The sequence below is a fragment of the Bufo bufo genome, chromosome 6, assembly GCF_905171765.1.
Source record: "Bufo bufo chromosome 6, aBufBuf1.1, whole genome shotgun sequence".
Taxonomy (NCBI): domain Eukaryota; kingdom Metazoa; phylum Chordata; class Amphibia; order Anura; family Bufonidae; genus Bufo; species Bufo bufo.
The window spans coordinates 434,037,672-434,055,046 of record NC_053394.1 but is presented as its reverse complement, the minus strand read 5'-3'; the positions used below and the strand labels follow the sequence as shown (position 1 = coordinate 434,055,046).

Below are 17,375 nucleotides of genomic sequence, written 5' to 3'. Positions count from 1 at the left end.
TTTCAACAAAGCACCAGATGTTTATTCACCAGTCCCAGTTTCTGTATCCTGACGGCGTGGACCTGCCTCCTGCTCTTGCTCTGTCCCTCCAGCAGGCTGTAGCCTGCTTGCTGGCAAGGGCACTCTCTCTCTGCCCATAGGGTATGTGTGCCCTCCCAACTGCCAGCGTGCTTACCCTATTCTGCTCCAGCCTATAGCTGCTCACCCTTAGGAGGGTGCCTGAGCAATAGGTTCCCTAGCTTGCTAGTATCCTGCAAAGGTGTGCTGTCTCTGTTTGCCTGTGCACCGACTTTCTGCCTATTTCCTGGACTGTGACTCTGTGCTGCCTGACCTCCATATTGACCTTACTCTGCCTGCCATGACCTTGGAGCATTTACTATGATGCATGTATTCTGCCTGCCCTGACCTTGGCTTTTTCCTGACTATGATTTTGCCTGTCCCCTTAGTGTCCCCCACCAGTGTCTCTTGACACCAATGAGTCAGCTGTCAATCATACAATGACTTCTCCAGGAGGAAGTGGCCCGGTGGATCCCCTGCAGCAAAGTCCAGATCCCTGTATAGAGGTTAAAGGGTGAGAACCGGGGGACTGCAAGGATAATACCCTTAGGAGTAGACCCTAGTCAAATCTATGGGTTGACATAGTGGCACACCCACTGCCGTAACACCAGAGCTGGTAATGGGATCGTTATATGTTCAGCAATGCTCCCTGGGAAAAGGAATATGCAGATTAGCTCTCTTCCAAGAGAAAGAAAGCTGTCTCTGTAGTGCCACCTAGTGGAGGTGGCTACCCTATGGGCAGTTTCCGACCCTTAACAGTACTTGTAACATGAAAGGCCTCTTACCTAGAAAACCAGCACCCTGCACTGTACTGAGAGAGACAAAAACCCTCAAACAGTTTCTTGACAACCCCAGTTGTCAGCTCCACCTCTCCTTTTATGTGTTATGACATGTTTTTCAGGCCCACCAAAAACAAGGACTGAATAACCAGAAATATTATTATCGAGGGTTACCCTTGGATCTATCTCCACACAATTATCACAAATAGAAACATCCAGAAAATATCTTACGTAGATCATCCAAGCGGCATAGCGTTCCTTGAGGTTGAAGAGAACGGACGGCTCGTTGAGGTAAGTGAGTAACGCCATGTCTTCAATCTTGTCAAACTTGGGTGGATTTCTTGGGAAGACATCATCTTCTTTGACAGTGACAACCTAGAAAAGATAGCAGTGCAGTAAGGTCATCTGATGGAGGAAAAAACTATTAGAGGGTGTCTGCCCACAAGCTTGCTGACTGTTTCCAATAACAACCATCAGGATTATTTCCACTTAGTGGTTTTACTCACACCTGGTTGATTGACGCTCCGTCGTAGGACCACGTAAATCTCTATAATCAGGCTTATACATTCCGGTAAGATACAACAGATACTCACGCTTCCCCCATCTGTCTGCACGGTGGCGCTCTTCCCGTCTTTACTCTGGATAACCCCCTTCACGTACAGATTCTTACTGTCCGTAACATACACAAACGTCTTGGCATCAAAGGGTTGATTTTGTGCCTCGATCCTCTCCTTCTCAGACTTGCGCAGGTATTGTGCTGCGTCCCCAAAAATCTGCATAACATGGTCTCCACTCATGGCTGCAAATTTTCTGCAACATTAAAGGGAATGTGTCATCAGAAAACAACCTATCATGTTTTTATGTCTAATGTATTTTTAAAGAATTTTTGATAATGTTATTTTAAAAAAAATCTGGTCAATATCTATATGTAAACAAAAACCATAAATTCCTGCAGTTTTCACACTGGTGACTAAGCCTAATAATAGGCGCCACTTCTTGGTCTGTACAGATCACTTTACCGCAGTTATCTGCTTATCTGTTCTACTAATCCTGCCTGTAATGATATCACCTCTGTGTATAGATAAGACAGGATCCACCATTCACAACAGGTGGTTGTCAGAGCTTATCTATTCCCTCCCTGTACAATGACCTCTGCACAGGTCACAGAGCATGTCTAGAAAACCCTCCAATATGAGGTCCCCTCCTGGCCATTGTGTCTATGGCCCTTCGGGCTGCCGTAAAGCAATTTTCTTAATGCTTTCTGAATTCTGTTAAGAACAGCTCAGGCAAGATTAGAAAAAAGAATATGTGTTGATATCTGATTTTAACTGGCAGATAACATTTTTGGTGATACATTTCCTTTAAGGCATGAATAGAATGCTGGCAGTACAGTGAAGACTGACACAGTAGGGACATCAGAAAAGGGGAGAAGACCAGAACAGGGTTAGCTCAGCCCAGTATCTGTAGGAGGCCCTAAAGCTATTGAAATATTTCCCACAAGAGGGACATTTTGGGTCGTGTTGATTTCATGGAATTTCCCTTTAAGTAATCCTTTCAACGTTTGGAGATTATAATAGTTTCATTCATTATCGGAGCAGCCTGGTATCCCCCTCACTAGATAAACAGCTAGATCACATAACGGGCCTGGCTCCAGCTCCGCTGCCAGCCAAATGCCCAGCAAGCTGCTAATCTGCCTATTAATGCAGCGGGCACCGGGTGTGCCAGGCTGCAGCCCGGGAGTCTTACAGGAGAAATGTTAATTACACGTCTCTGATTACAGGTAATGGCAGCGAACCATAGCGGACGGGGCCAGAGCAACTCCATTCTGGGAACGAGGGGAGTTTTCAAACTTGTCCAAGAGCTTACATTCTATAAGGCATAAACGGGGATGGTGCAGCCCAATACAAATAGAGGGATTTTAACCCATTCAAATCTGACATGTGCAATAACTCTGGAACGCTTTTACTTATCCAAGTCATTCTGAGACTGTTTTCTCGTGACACATCGTACTTCATGACACTGGTAAATTTGAGTCAATATATTTCACCTTTATGTATAAAAAAAATTACAAAATTTACCAAAAATTTGGAAAAATTAGCAATTTTCTAAATTTTAATTTCTCTGCTTTTAAGGCAGATAGTGATACCTCATAAAGTAGTTCTTACTTTACATTCCCCATATGTCCACTTTATGCTGGCATCATTTTGTAAATGTCATTGTATTTTTTGCGGACGTTAGAAGGCTTAGAAGTTTGGAAGCAATTCTTAAAATTTTTAAGAAAATTTCCAAAACCCACTTTTTAAGGACCAGTTCAGTGATGAAGTCACTTTGTGGGGCTTACATAGTAGGAGCCACTCATAAATGACCCCATTGTGGAAACTACACCCCTCAAGGTACTCAAAACTGATTTTACAAACTTTATTAACCCTTTAGGTGTTCAACAAGAATTAAAAGAAAATGGAGAAGAAATTTATAAATTTCACTTTTTTGGAAGATTTTCCACTTTAATCCATTTCTTTCTGTAACACATGAAGGGTTAACAGCCAAACAAAACTCAATGGGCCAGAATTATCATTAGCTCAAGTCAGAATAATGGAGTGAAAAATGTGCGACTTTTATTGGCTCCACACTATGCTCGCCAGTTTTCTGAAAGTGGGCGTGTTTTCTTATGTAAATGAATCTCTAGACAATTTAAAAAGTCGCAAAAAAGTCGCAAAAAAATTCGCAAAATCACTCCAGTGAGGACCCTGCTTATCTTATGGGACTGTTTTAAAGAACATGTGACTTTTCCGTAAAGACGTGCGACCTTTGTAAAGCCGCTTACTGACGGATAAACTACTACCGTCAAACCACATTTATTACAGACTTGAATGGGGCCTCGAACCGTAATTTGCGGACAATAATAGGACATGCACTACTTTTTTGCAGAACGGAAATACGGAAACGGAATGCACATGGAGTTACCACCGTTGTTTTTGCGGACCCATTGAATGAAATGGTTCCGCATACAGTCCGCAAAGAAAACGGAACGGAAGCGGAAGGAAAATACGTTCGTGTGCATAAGCCCTTACCCTGATGGTGGTTTACAAAACCCCCCATATGTGGTCATAAACCCCTGTACGGGCACACAGCAGGGCATAGAAGGGAAGGAGTGCCAGATAGTTTTGGAAGGCAGATTTTGCTGGACTGGTGTTTAGACACCATGTCCCATTTGAAGCCCCCCTGATGCCCCCCTACAGTAAAAACTCCCAAAAAGTGACCCCATTTTGGAAACTACAGGATAAGGTGACAGTTTTATTGATACTATTTTTGGGTACATATGATCTTTGATTGCTCTATATTACGCTTTTTATGAGGCAAGGTAACCAAAAAATAGCTGTTCCGACACAATTTTTACAGAGCAGATTGTTACAGACGCGACAATATTTGTATTTTTCTTTTGTTTGTTTTACATAATGAAGCATTTTTGAAAAAAAAAATAACATGTTTTTTTGTCTCCATTTTCTGAACGCCATATTTTTTTATTTTTTTGCCCATTGTCTTGTGCAGGGGCTCATTTTTTTGCGGAAGAGTTGTCGTTCTTATTGGTTTATTTGTATTTTTGGGTACACATGATTTTTTTATTATTCAATATCACACTTTATGGGGCAAGATCACAAAAAATTCTTTGTTTTAGCACAGTTTTTATTTATTTATTTTGTATTGTGCTCACCTGACAGAGTGTATAATGTGATATTTTTATAGAGCAGGTCTTTACGGATGCAGCAATATCTAATATGTCTACTTTTTTTATTTATTTCAGTTTTACACAACAAAAGCATTTTTTAAAGAAAAAAAAAATCATGTTTTTGTGTCTCCATTTTGAGAAAGCTATATTTTCTTTATTTTTCTGACGATTGTCTTACGTAGGGGCTCATTTTTTTCGGGATGAGGTAATGGTTTGATTGGTATGATTTTAGGGTACATATGGCTTTTTTATCGCTTGGTATTACACTTTTTGTGATGTAAGGTAACACAGTGGCACAGTTTTTATAATTTTTTTTCAACTTTATATGTGTTTATTATGGGAAAGGGGTGCTTGTTTTGTACTTTTTATTTTTGTCCCACTCTGATACTTAAATTATTGGGGGTCTGATACCGATTGCAAAGCATTACAATATATGCATTGCCTGCTGACTGGGGCTGGATCTCCTAGGCTTCCATAGAAGGCTGCCTTCTCATCCATCAGGTTACCATCACCGCTGAGTAGGGACCCGATGGGGATTGGAATGCAGGACTGCCGGGCCCCTGCACGGATTAGGCGCACACCGCTCTGGTGCCAGCCCGATCAACATGGCATACTAGTACACCATAGGTCTCTAAGGGGTTAAAACCCTGAGAGATTCATCATAAGCACAAGCATAAAGTGAATGACCATCAGGGATATTATAGTAAACCCCTTCAAGACCCTAGATGAGAGGGGTAAAAGTAATCCTTACAACTCCATTTTACTTCGCTAGACCACCAGTGCATTGTCCATTCATCCTATACCACCCTAGACCATAAGTGCATTATACAATCATCCTACACCACCCTAGACCACCAGTGCAGTATGCATTCATCCTACACCACCAGTGCATTACACATTCATCCTATACCAACCAAAAAACATCAGTGCATTATTCATTTATCCTATACCACCCTAGACCACCAGTGCATTATACATTCATCCTATACCACCCTAGACCAACAGTGCATTATGCAATCATCCTACTCCACCCTAGACCACCAGTGCATTATACAATCATCCTACACCACCAGTGCATTATACATTAATCCTATACCACCCTAGACCACCAGTGCATTATACAATCATCCTACACCACCAGTGCATTATCCATTCATCCTACACCACCAGTGCATTATCCATTTATCCTACACCACCAGTGCATTATCCAATCATCCTACACCACCCTAGACCACCAGTGCATTATACATCCATCCTACACCACCAGTGCATTATCCATTCATCCTACACCACCAGTGCATTATACATTAATCCTATACTACCCTAGACCATCAGTGCATTATCCAATCATCCTACACCACCAGTGCATTATCCAATAATCCTACACCACCCTAGACCACCAGTGCATTATGCATTCCTCCTATACCACCCTAGACCACCAGTGCATTATCCATTTATCCTATACCACCCTAGACCACCAGTGCATTATGCATTCATCCTACACCACCAGTGCATTATACATTAATCCTATACCAACCTAGACCACCAGTGCATTATCCAGTCATCCGATACAACCCTAGACCACCAGTGCATTATACATCCATCCTACACCACCAGTGCATTATATATTAATCCTATACCATTCTAGACAACCAGTGCATTATCCAATCATCCTACACCACCCTAAACCATCAGTGCATTATATAGTCATCCTACACCACCCTAGACCACTAGTGAATTATACATTAATCCTACACCACCCTCGACCATCAGTGCATTATCCATTCATCCTATACCACCCTAGACCACCAGTGCATTATACAATCATCCTATACCACCCTAGACCAACAGTGCATTATACATTCATCCTACACCATCCTAGACCATCAGTGCATTATCCATTCATCCTACACCATCCTAGACCACCAGTGCATTATACATTCATCCTATACCAACCTAGACCATCAGTGCATTATACATTCATCCTACACCACCCTGCGCCACAAGTGCATTATACATTCATCCTACACCATCCTAGACCATCAGTGCATTATATAGTCATCCTACACCACCCTAGACCACTAGTGAATTATACATTAATCCTACACCACCCTCAACCATCAGTGCATTATCCATTCATCCTATACCATCCTAGACCATCAGTGCATTATACATTCATCCTACACCAACCTAGACCATCAGTGCATTATACATTCATCCTATACCAACCTAGACCACCAGTGCATTATACATTCATCCTATACCAACCTAGACCATCAGTGCATTATACATTCATCCTACACCACCCTGCGCCACAAGTGCGTTATACATTCATCCTACACCACCCTAGACCATCAGTGCATTATACAATCATCCTATACCACCCTAGACCATCAGTGCATTATCCATTCATCCTACACCATCCTAGACCACCAGTGCATTATACATTCATCCTATACCAACCTAGACCATCAGTGCATTATACATTCATCCTACACCACCCTGCGCCACAAGTGCGTTATACATTCATCCTACACCACCCTAGACCAGTGTTTCCCAACCAGTGTGCCTCCAGCTGTTGCAAAACTACAACTCCCAGCATGCCCGCACAGCCAAAGGCTGTCCGGGCATGCTGGGAGTTGTAGTTTTGCAACAGCTGGAGGCAAACTGGTTGGGAAACACTGCCCTAGACCACCAGTGCATTATCCAATCATCCTACACCACCCTATACCACTAGTGATTATACATTCATCCTACACCACCAGTGCATTATCCAATCATCCTACACCACCAGTGCATTATCCATTCATCCAACACCACCCTACACCACCAGTGCATTGTCCATTCATCCTATACCACCCTATACCACTAGTGATTATACATTCATCCTACACCACCAGTGCATTATACATTCATCCTACACCATCCTAGACCATCAGTGCATTATCCATTCATCCTACACCATCCTAGACCACCAGTGCATTATACATTCATCCTACACCACCCTAGACCACCAGTGCATTATACATTCATCCTACACCACCCTGCGCCACAAGTGCGTTATACATTCATCCTACATCACCAGTGCATTATCCAATCATCCTACATCACCCTAGACCAGTGTTTCCCAACCAGTGTTCCTCCAGCTGTTGCAAAACTACAACTCCCAGCATGCCCGCACAGCCAAAGGCTGTCCGGGCATGCTGGGAGTTGTAGTTTTGCAACAGCTGGAGGCAAACTGGTTGGGAAACACTGCCCTAGACCACCAGTGCATTATCCAATCATCCTATACCACCCTATACCACTAGTGATTATACACTCATCCTACACCACACTAGACCACCAGTGCATTATCTAGTCATCCTACACCACCAGTGCATTGTCCATTCATCCTATACCACCCTAGACCACCAGTGCATTGTCCATTCATCCTACACTACCGTACATCACCAGTTCATTATGCATTCATCCTACACCACCCTAGACCACCAGTGCATTATCCAAACATCCTACACCACCCTAGACCACCAGTGCATTATCCAAACATCCTACACCACCAGTGCATTATCCAGTCACTCTACACTGCCTTAGAATACCAGGGAATGAATATTAAATTCTTTCCATGCACTACACAGAAGAATTTTATAATAATTCCCATCAACACCCTAAACTAACAGGGAATCAACGCCTTAGAGCACCAGGGAATTATTATAAAAACAACTTTTCTACACCTTTGAACACTAATGACATTATAATAGACCACCAAAGAACTTATAGAAAACACATTCAGCACAATCTTACTGCCCACAACACCAGTGAATTATCCATTGACCTTTATCCTATATCACCATGGAATCGATACTAAAATGTTTTATACCATAGACCACAAAGGAATTCATTATAAACCCCTTCAACACGCTAGACCACCGAAGAAACTAATAATAAAACTCTTCACCCATTTTTATAAAAAATAAATTAAAAAAAGCCTCCTTCAAGATGTTAGACCACCAAAGAAACTAATATTAAACCTCCTCACTACCTCAGACCAAAAGGACATTTATAAGGCACCCCTTGAACAGCCTAGACCACCTGGGAATTTATAATAAAAACCTTCATCGCCCTACACTGCCAATGAATGATCCAATATTCCTTCACTATGAAGCCAGTTAAGAACAGCCCTCCAACAAATGAATAAAAGCCAGTGATGCATGACCACCTCCCTGGATGGGTGGCAGCGCCTGCGCAGTTTGCTCCTGATTCAGTGCTGTGGAACTTACAATAATAGTTAAGCGCACTGGCTTGACTAACTTTGGAAACTACATAGCAGTAAATAGAGAAGATGTTGTGCATGTGCTGTTGTCTTCATTCAAGGTGAGGACCCATAAGTAGGGCCTGTACCACTCGGACATTTATGGAATATCCTTTTTAATCCTTGGGCATTTAGAAGTACTGAATTATAGCAGTAAACTATTACCTCTATATGGCAGTATCATTTGGGAATCTCTTCGATACTGCATATAATTTGGCATTATTAGAGCTGTGCGTGGTGCTTTTACTTTGGACCAGTGAGAGGCGCTATGTGGAGAGATTGTCATGAATAGAAGGGAATTGAATGAAGATGTTAAATTTATTACATCCACTCTGAAGGGCAAGTCCTGCCTCACTCACTGGAACGCCCCCACGAGCAGCTGCCCAGCTTACATTTCTTCTGAGTCCAAATAATTTGCTTGCCAAAGTGGAATTATAACTGCTGCCAGCATCTTAATGTCCAAGACATCTCCAGAAACGGCATCAAGGAATTTAACAACTTGTAAGGCATCTACAAAATTACAGCTTCGTATTGACTTAAACTAAATCGGATACAGTGCGCTGACTAACAGATGTATCTACTTATTAATAAACTTTATTTATGTTGTAGTATAGTAGTTATATCCTTGTACATAGGAGCAGTATTATAGTAGTTATATTCTTGTACATAGGAGCAGTATTATAGTAGTTATATCCTTGTACATAGGAGCACTATTATAGTATTTATATTCTTGTACATAGGAGGCAGTATTATAGCAGTTATATTCTTGTACATAGGAGGCAGTATTATAGTAGTTATATTCTTGTACATAGGAGCAGTATTATAGTAGTTATATCCTTGTACATAGGAGCAGTATTATAGTAGTTATATTGTTGTACATAGGAGAGTATTATAGTAGTTATATTCTTGTACATAGGAGCAGTATTATAGTAGTTATATTCTTGTACATAGGAGCAGTATTATAGTAGTTATATTCTTGTACATAGGAGCAGTATTATAGTAGTTATATCCTTGTACATAGGAGCAGTATTATAGTAGTTATATTCTTGTACATAGGAGGCAGTATTATAGTAGTTATATTCTTGTACATAGGAGCAGTATTATAGTAGTTATATTCTTGTACATAGGGGGCAGTATTATAGTAGTTATATCCTTGTACATAGGAGCAGTATTATAGTATTTATATTCTTGTACATAGGAGCAGTATTATAGTAGTTATATCCTTGTACATAGGAGCAGAATTATAGTAGTTATATTCTTGTACATAGGAGGTAGTATTATAGTAGAAATATTCTTGTACATAGGAGCAGTATTATAGTAGTTATATTCTTGTACATAGGAGCAGAATTATAGTAGATATATTCTTGCACATAGGAGGCAGTATTATAGTAGTTATATTCTTGTACATAGGAGCAGTATTATAGTAGTTATATTCTTGTACATAGGAGCAGTATTATAGTAGTTATATTCTTGTACATAGGAGGCAGTATTATAGTAGTTATATTCTTGTACATAGGAGGTAGTATTATAGTAGTTATATTCTTGTACATAGGAGGCAGTATTATAGTAGTTATATTCTTGTACATAGGAGGCAGTATTATAGTAGTTATATTCTTGTACATAGGAGGCAGTATTATAGTAGTTATATTCTTGTACATAGGAGGCAGTATTATAGTAGTTATATTCTTGCACATAGGAGGCAGTATTATAGTAGTTATATTCTTGTACATAGGAGACAGTATTATAGTAGATATATTATTGTACATAGGAGCAGTATTATAGTAGTCATATTCTTGTACATAGGAGGCAGTATTATAGTAGTTATATCCTTGTACATAGGAGGCAGTATTATAGTAGTAATATTCTTGTACATAGGAGGCAGTATTATAGTAGTTATATTCTTGTACATAGGAGACAGTATTATAGTAGATATATTCTTGTACATAGGAGCAGTATTATAGTAGTTATATTCTTGTACATAGGAGGCAGTATTATAGTAGTTATATTCTTGTACATAGGAGCAGTATTATAGTAGTTATATTCTTGTACATAGGAGGCAGTATTATAATAGTTATATTCTTGTACATAGGAGCAGTATTATAGTAGTTATATTCTTGTACATAGGAGCAGTATTATAGTAGTTATATTCTTGTACATAGGAGGCAGTATTATAGTAGTTATATTCTTGCACATAGGAGCAGTATTATAGCAGTTATATTCTTGTACATAGGAGGCAGTATTATAGTAGTTATATTCTTGTACATAGGAGACAGTATTATAGTAGATATATTATTGTACATAGGAGCAGTATTATAGTAGTCATATCCTTGTACATAGGAGGCAGTATTATAGTAGTTATATCCTTGTACATAGGAGGCAGTAACATAGTAGTAATATTCTTGTACATAGGAGGCAGTATTATAGTAGTTATATTCTTATACATAGGAGCAGTATTATAGTAGTTATATTCTTGTACATTGGAGCAGTATTATAGTAGTTATATTCTTATACATAGGAGCAGTGTTATAGTAGTTATATTCTTGTACATTGGAGCAGTATTATAGCAGTTATATTCTTGTACATAGGAGCAGTATTATAGTAGTTATATTCTTGTACATTGGAGCAGTATTATAGTAGTTATATTCTTGTACACAGGAGCAGTATTATAGTAGTTATATTCTTGTACATAGGAGCAGTATTATAGTAGTTATATTCTTGTACATAGGAGGCAGTATTATAGTAGTTATATTCTTGTACATAGGAGGCAGTATTATAGTAATTATATTCGTGTACATAGGAGGAAGTATTATAGTAGTTATATTCTTGTACATAGGAGGCAGTATTATAGTAATTATATTCTTGTACATAGGAGGCAGTATTATAGTAGTTATATTCTTGTACATAGGAGGAAGTATTATAGTAGTTATATTCTTGTACATAGGAGCAGTATTATAGTAGTTATATTCTTGTACATAGGAGCAGTATTATAGTAGTTATATTCTTGTACATAGGAGCAGTATTATAGTAGTTATATTCTTGTACATAGGAGGCAGTATTATAGTAGTAATATTCTTGTACATAGGAGGCAGTATTATAGTAGTTATATTCTTGTACATAGGAGCAGTTTTATAGTAGTTATATTCTTGTACATAGGAGCAGTATTATAGTAGTTATATTCTTGTACATAGGAGCAGTATTATAGTAGTTATATTCTTGTACATAGGAGCAGTATTATAGTAGTTATATTCTTGTACATAGGAGCAGTATTATAGTAGTTATATTCTTGTACATAGGAGGCAGTATTATAGTAGTTATATTCTTGTACATAGGAGCAGTATTATAGTAGTTATATTCTTGTACATAGGACGCAGTAATATAGTAGATAAATTCTTGTACATAGGAGCAGTATTATAGTAGTTATATTCTTGTACATAGGAGCAGTATTATAGTAGTTATATTCTTGTACATAGGAGCAGTATTATAATAGTTATATTCTTGTACATAGGAGCAGTATTATAGTAGTTATATTCTTGTACATAGGAGCAGTATTATAGCAGTTATATTCTTGTACATAGGAGCAGTATTATAGTAGTTATATTCTTGTACATAGGAGCAGTATTATAGTAGTTATATTCTTGTACATAGGACGCAGTATAATAGTAGTTATATTCATGTACATAGGAGCAGTATTATAGTAGTTATATTTTTGTACATAGGAGCAGTATTATAGTAGTTATATTCTTGTACATAGGAGCAGTATTATAGTAGTTATATTCTTGTACATAGGAGGCAGTATTATAGTAGTTATATTCTTGTACATAGAAGCAGTATTATAGTAGTTATATTCTTGTACATAGGAGCGGTATTATAGTAGTTATATTCCTGTACATAGGAGCAGTATTATAGTAGTTATATTCTTGTACATAGGAGCAGTATTATAGTAGTTATATTCTTGTACTTAGGACGCAGTATTATAGTAGTTATATTCTTGTACATAGGAGGCAGTATAATAGTAGTTATATTCCTGTACATAGGAAGCAGTATTATAGTAGCTATATTCTTGTACATAGGAGGCAGTATTATAGTAGTTATATTCTTGTACACAGGAGCAGTATTATAGTAGTTATATTCTTGTACATAGGAGCAGTATTATAGTAGTTATATTCTTGTACACAGGAGCAGTATTATAGTAGTTATATTCTTGTACATAGGAGGCAGTATTATAGTAGTTATATTCTTGTACATTGGAGCAGTATTATAGTAGTTATATTCTTGTACACAGGAGCAGTATTATAGTAGTTATATTCTTGTACATAGGAGCAGTATTATAGTAGTTATATTCTTGTACATAGGAGGCAGTATTATAGTAGTTATATTCTTGTACATAGGAGGCAGTATTATAGTAATTATATTCGTGTACATAGGAGGAAGTATTATAGTAGTTATATTCTTGTACATAGGAGGCAGTATTATAGTAATTATATTCTTGTACATAGGAGGCAGTATTATAGTAGTTATATTCTTGTACATAGGAGGCAGTATTATAGTAGTTATATTCTTGTACATAGGAGCAGTATTATAGTAGTTATATTCTTGTACATAGGAGCAGTATTATAGTAGTTATATTCTTGTACATAGGAGCAGTATTATAGTAGTTATATTCTTGTACATAGGACGCAGTAATATAGTAGATAAATTCTTGTACATAGGAGCAGTATTATAGTAGTTATATTCTTGTACATAGGAGCAGTATTATAGTAGTTATATTCTTGTACATAGGAGCAGTATTATAATAGTTATATTCTTGTACATAGGAGCAGTATTATAGTAGTTATATTCTTGTACATAGGAGCAGTATTATAGCAGTTATATTCTTGTACATAGGAGCAGTATTATAGTAGTTATATTCTTGTACATAGGAGCAGTATTATAGTAGTTATATTCTTGTACATAGGACGCAGTATAATAGTAGTTATATTCATGTACATAGGAGCAGTATTATAGTAGTTATATTTTTGTACATAGGAGCAGTATTATAGTAGTTATATTCTTGTACATAGGAGGTAGTATTATAGTAGTTATATTCTTGTACATAGGACGCAGTATTATAGTAGTTATATTCTTGTACATAGGAGGCAGTATAATAGTAGTTATATTCCTGTACATAGGAAGCAGTATTATAGTAGCTATATTCTTGTACATAGGAGGCAGTATTATAGTAGTTATATTCTTGTACACAGGAGCAGTATTATAGTAGTTATATTCTTGTACATAGGAGCAGTATTATAGTAGTTATATTCTTGTACACAGGAGCAGTATTATAGTAGTTATATTCTTGTACATAGGAGGCAGTATTATAGTAGTTATATTCTTGTACATAGGAGCAGTATTATAGTAGTTATATTCTTGTACACAGGAGCAGTATTATAGTAGTTATATTCTTGTACATAGGAGGCAGTATTATAGTAGTTATATTCCTGTACATAGGAAGCAGTATTATAGTAGCTATATTCTTGTACATAGGAGGCAGTATTATAGTAGTTATATTCTTGTACATAGGAGCAGTATTATAGTAGTTATATTCTTGTACATAGGAGGCAGTATTATAGTAGTTATATTCTTGTACATAGGAGGCAGTATTATAGTAGTTATATTCTTGTACATAGGAGCAGTATTATAGTAGTTATATTCTTGTACATAGGAGCAGTATTATAGTAGTTAAATTCTTGTACATAGTGTGACAAACTGCCATTTGCCACTGGGCATTGTAGAGGACTTATGGCTAGCCTCCTGCCCTACAACTATGGCCCCGGGACATGTTGCCCTTCAGGAACAGTGTGACAGAACTGTGCCGCATGTCTGGACTGTTGGTGGGACCGAACGCGGTCAGCGGTGTATGCTGGGGATTCTGTGGAGCTGGAATCGGATGTGCAGATACACGAACGCCGCTGACCCTTACCTTCTTCCATACTGAACTTTCAGCTCCAGAGACTAAGTCCCGTTCGAAGATGGGACTTAGTCGTTTTTCTGCATGAAATTGACCGACCGCACAGCCCAAATCTATGGAACTGTTTTGGGCAGGAAATTGTGCTTGCGGTCGGTCATAAAGGACTTCCACTAAACTTTTGATCCGCTGGAGGGATTTGTGTGATTTTTGGAAGTGTTTATGTTTGATGTATGCCGAGTTTAAATATGTAATTTTTATGGAGATGGAATGTATGGTTTTAAAGTTACAGTGTATGTTTAAAAACTGTATTTTTACTGTCTGTGATAGTTATGTTAATCCATAATTATATCCCAGACAGAAGGGAGGATTTTGTGTATTTGGGTGGTAATTCCTGCCCTATTGTTCCCACATGTGTATTGGTGATTCCCTTTGTCCTGAGAGATAATTGAATTGCTCTTCGGGTGTCTCCAGGGCAGAGAGGAGGAAACCATGATGCATTGTGTGGACCTGCATAAATACGGGCGGGTAGCCCTCAATAAGGAGTTCAGCTCAGTTCATGTTTTTCTAACCCTTCAAAACGCAGCCTCGTCTCGTTATTGGAGGGAATTGCTGTATCACGCTGGGGATTGCTATGTTCTGCATATTCCCTGGAGGAGAGATCTTTCCCACACGGTCCTGAATGCTGGAGGTTCATTCAGGGTGGAAGGAAGACGGCGCGGCTCCAGTTAAGCTACGGCGGTTGTGGAGTCTGCGGTGGTTGTGGTGTCCAGTGCGGTGCTTGTGGTCCTCGGCGCAAGCTAGGAAGCGTCCATTAACGGAAGGGGATCTGTTACATTGGTGGCAAGCGGTGGGATGGCTTCCCTAGTGCGAGGAGCAGCATCCTGGGAACACCAAGCAAAACTGGAATATTGGTATAGTCACGTACGGTTTGACGCTATACTGAAAAGGCGGTTGGCTATCTACGGGCCCCTCCTAACAGAGGAACTTGTACCGGAAGTGAGGAGAGAACTGGCGGAGTATCTGCAGCAGGAAGCAGAATATCGGGCAGAGATAGCAAAGTATTCCATCCCTGCGCCCCAGCAAAAACGTGAGTTACAGGGGGCCGTCCTTCCCCCCAAGCGGCAGTGTGTACCCCAGGGGGCCGAAGGTGTCGTCCTTCCCCCCCAGCGGCAGTGTGAACCCCAGGGGGCCGAAGGTGTCGTCCTTCCCCCCCAGCGGCAGTGTGTACCCCAGGGGGTCGAAGGTGTCGTCCTTCCCCCCCAGCGGCAGTGTGTACCCCAGGGGGCCGAAGGTGTCGTCCTTCCCCCCCAGCGGCAGTGTGAACCCCAGGGAGCTAAAGGTGTCGTACTTCCCCCCCAGCGGCAGTGTGTACCCCAGGGGGCCGAAGGTGTCGTCCTTCCCCCCCAGCGGCAGTGTGAACCCCAGGGAGCTGAAGGTGTCGTCCTTCCCCCCCAGCGGCAGTGTGAACCCCAGGGGGCCGAAGGTGTCGTCCTTTCCCCCCAGCGGCAGTGTGAACCCCAGGGGGCCGAAGGTGTCGTCCTTTCCCCCCAGCGGCAGTGTGTACCCCAGGGGGCCGAAGGTGTCGTCCTTCCCCCCCAGCGGCAGTGTGAACCCCAGGGAGCTGAATGTGTCGTACTTCCTCCCCAGCGGCAGTGTGTACCCCAGGGGGTCGAAGGTGTCGTCCTTCCCCCCCAGCGGCAGTGTGTACCCCAGGGGGCCGAAGGTGTCGTCCTTCCCCCCCAGCGGCAGTGTGAACCCCAGGGAGCTAAAGGTGTCGTACTTCCTCCCCAGCGGCAGTGTGTACCCCAGGGGGCCGAAGGTGTCGTCCTTCCCCCCCAGCGGCAGTGTGAACCCCAGGGAGCTGAAGGTGTCGTCCTTCCCCCCCAGCGGCAGTGTGAACCCCAGGGGGCCGAAGGTGTCGTCCTTTCCCCCCAGCGGCAGTGTGAACCCCAGGGGGCCGAAGGTGTCGTCCTTTCCCCCCAGCGGCAGTGTGTACCCCAGGGGGCCGAAGGTGTCGTCCTTCCCCCCCAGCGGCAGTGTGAACCCCAGGGAGCTGAAGGTGTCGTACTTCCTCCCCAGCGGCAGTGTGTACCCCAGGGGGCCGAAGGTGTCGTCCTTCCCCCCCAGCGGCAGTGTGTACCCCAGGGAGCTGAAGGTGTCGTCCTTCCTCCCCAGCGGCAGTGTGTACCCCAGGGGGCCAAAGGTGTCGTCCTTCCCCCCAGCGGCCGTGTGAACCCCAGGGAGCTGAAGGTGTCCTCCTTCCCCCCCAGCGGCAGTGTGTACCCCAGGGAGCTGAAGGTGTCGTCCTTCCTCCCCAGCGGCAGCCTGTGTTTCAGGGAGAGGAGCGAAGCACCCTCTCTCCCCAGCGGCAGCTTACCATAACAAGGGGAGACACCAATCGCCCAGACGGCGCAGATGGGACCGCGGTCTCTGCGCCTGACCTACCGGGATGCTGGACAGCCTGTCCAGATCCCCCACTACCCTCACCAGGACAACAGGAGGAGGGGGTAAGTTCAAATTCCCCTCCCCAGTTAACTCCTAACGTGGCCTCAGGGT

The 17,375-nt window shown here is 41.0% G+C and overlaps 1 protein-coding gene across 1 annotated transcript in view; it reads right to left on the bottom strand.

Moving 5' to 3' along the window:
- The window catches only part of LOC121005827 (myosin-1B-like), an 84,191-nt gene extending 82,558 nt beyond the window's left edge, over positions 1-1,633 (bottom strand). The window contains exons 1-2 of the mRNA XM_040438588.1: positions 1,430-1,633; positions 1,068-1,211 (exon numbers count right to left, since the gene is read on the bottom strand). Coding sequence (XP_040294522.1) covers positions 1,068-1,211; positions 1,430-1,633 — 348 coding nt within the window. The remainder of the gene's footprint in view (positions 1-1,067; positions 1,212-1,429) is intronic.
- Between the last annotated feature and the right edge of the window lie 15,742 nt (positions 1,634-17,375).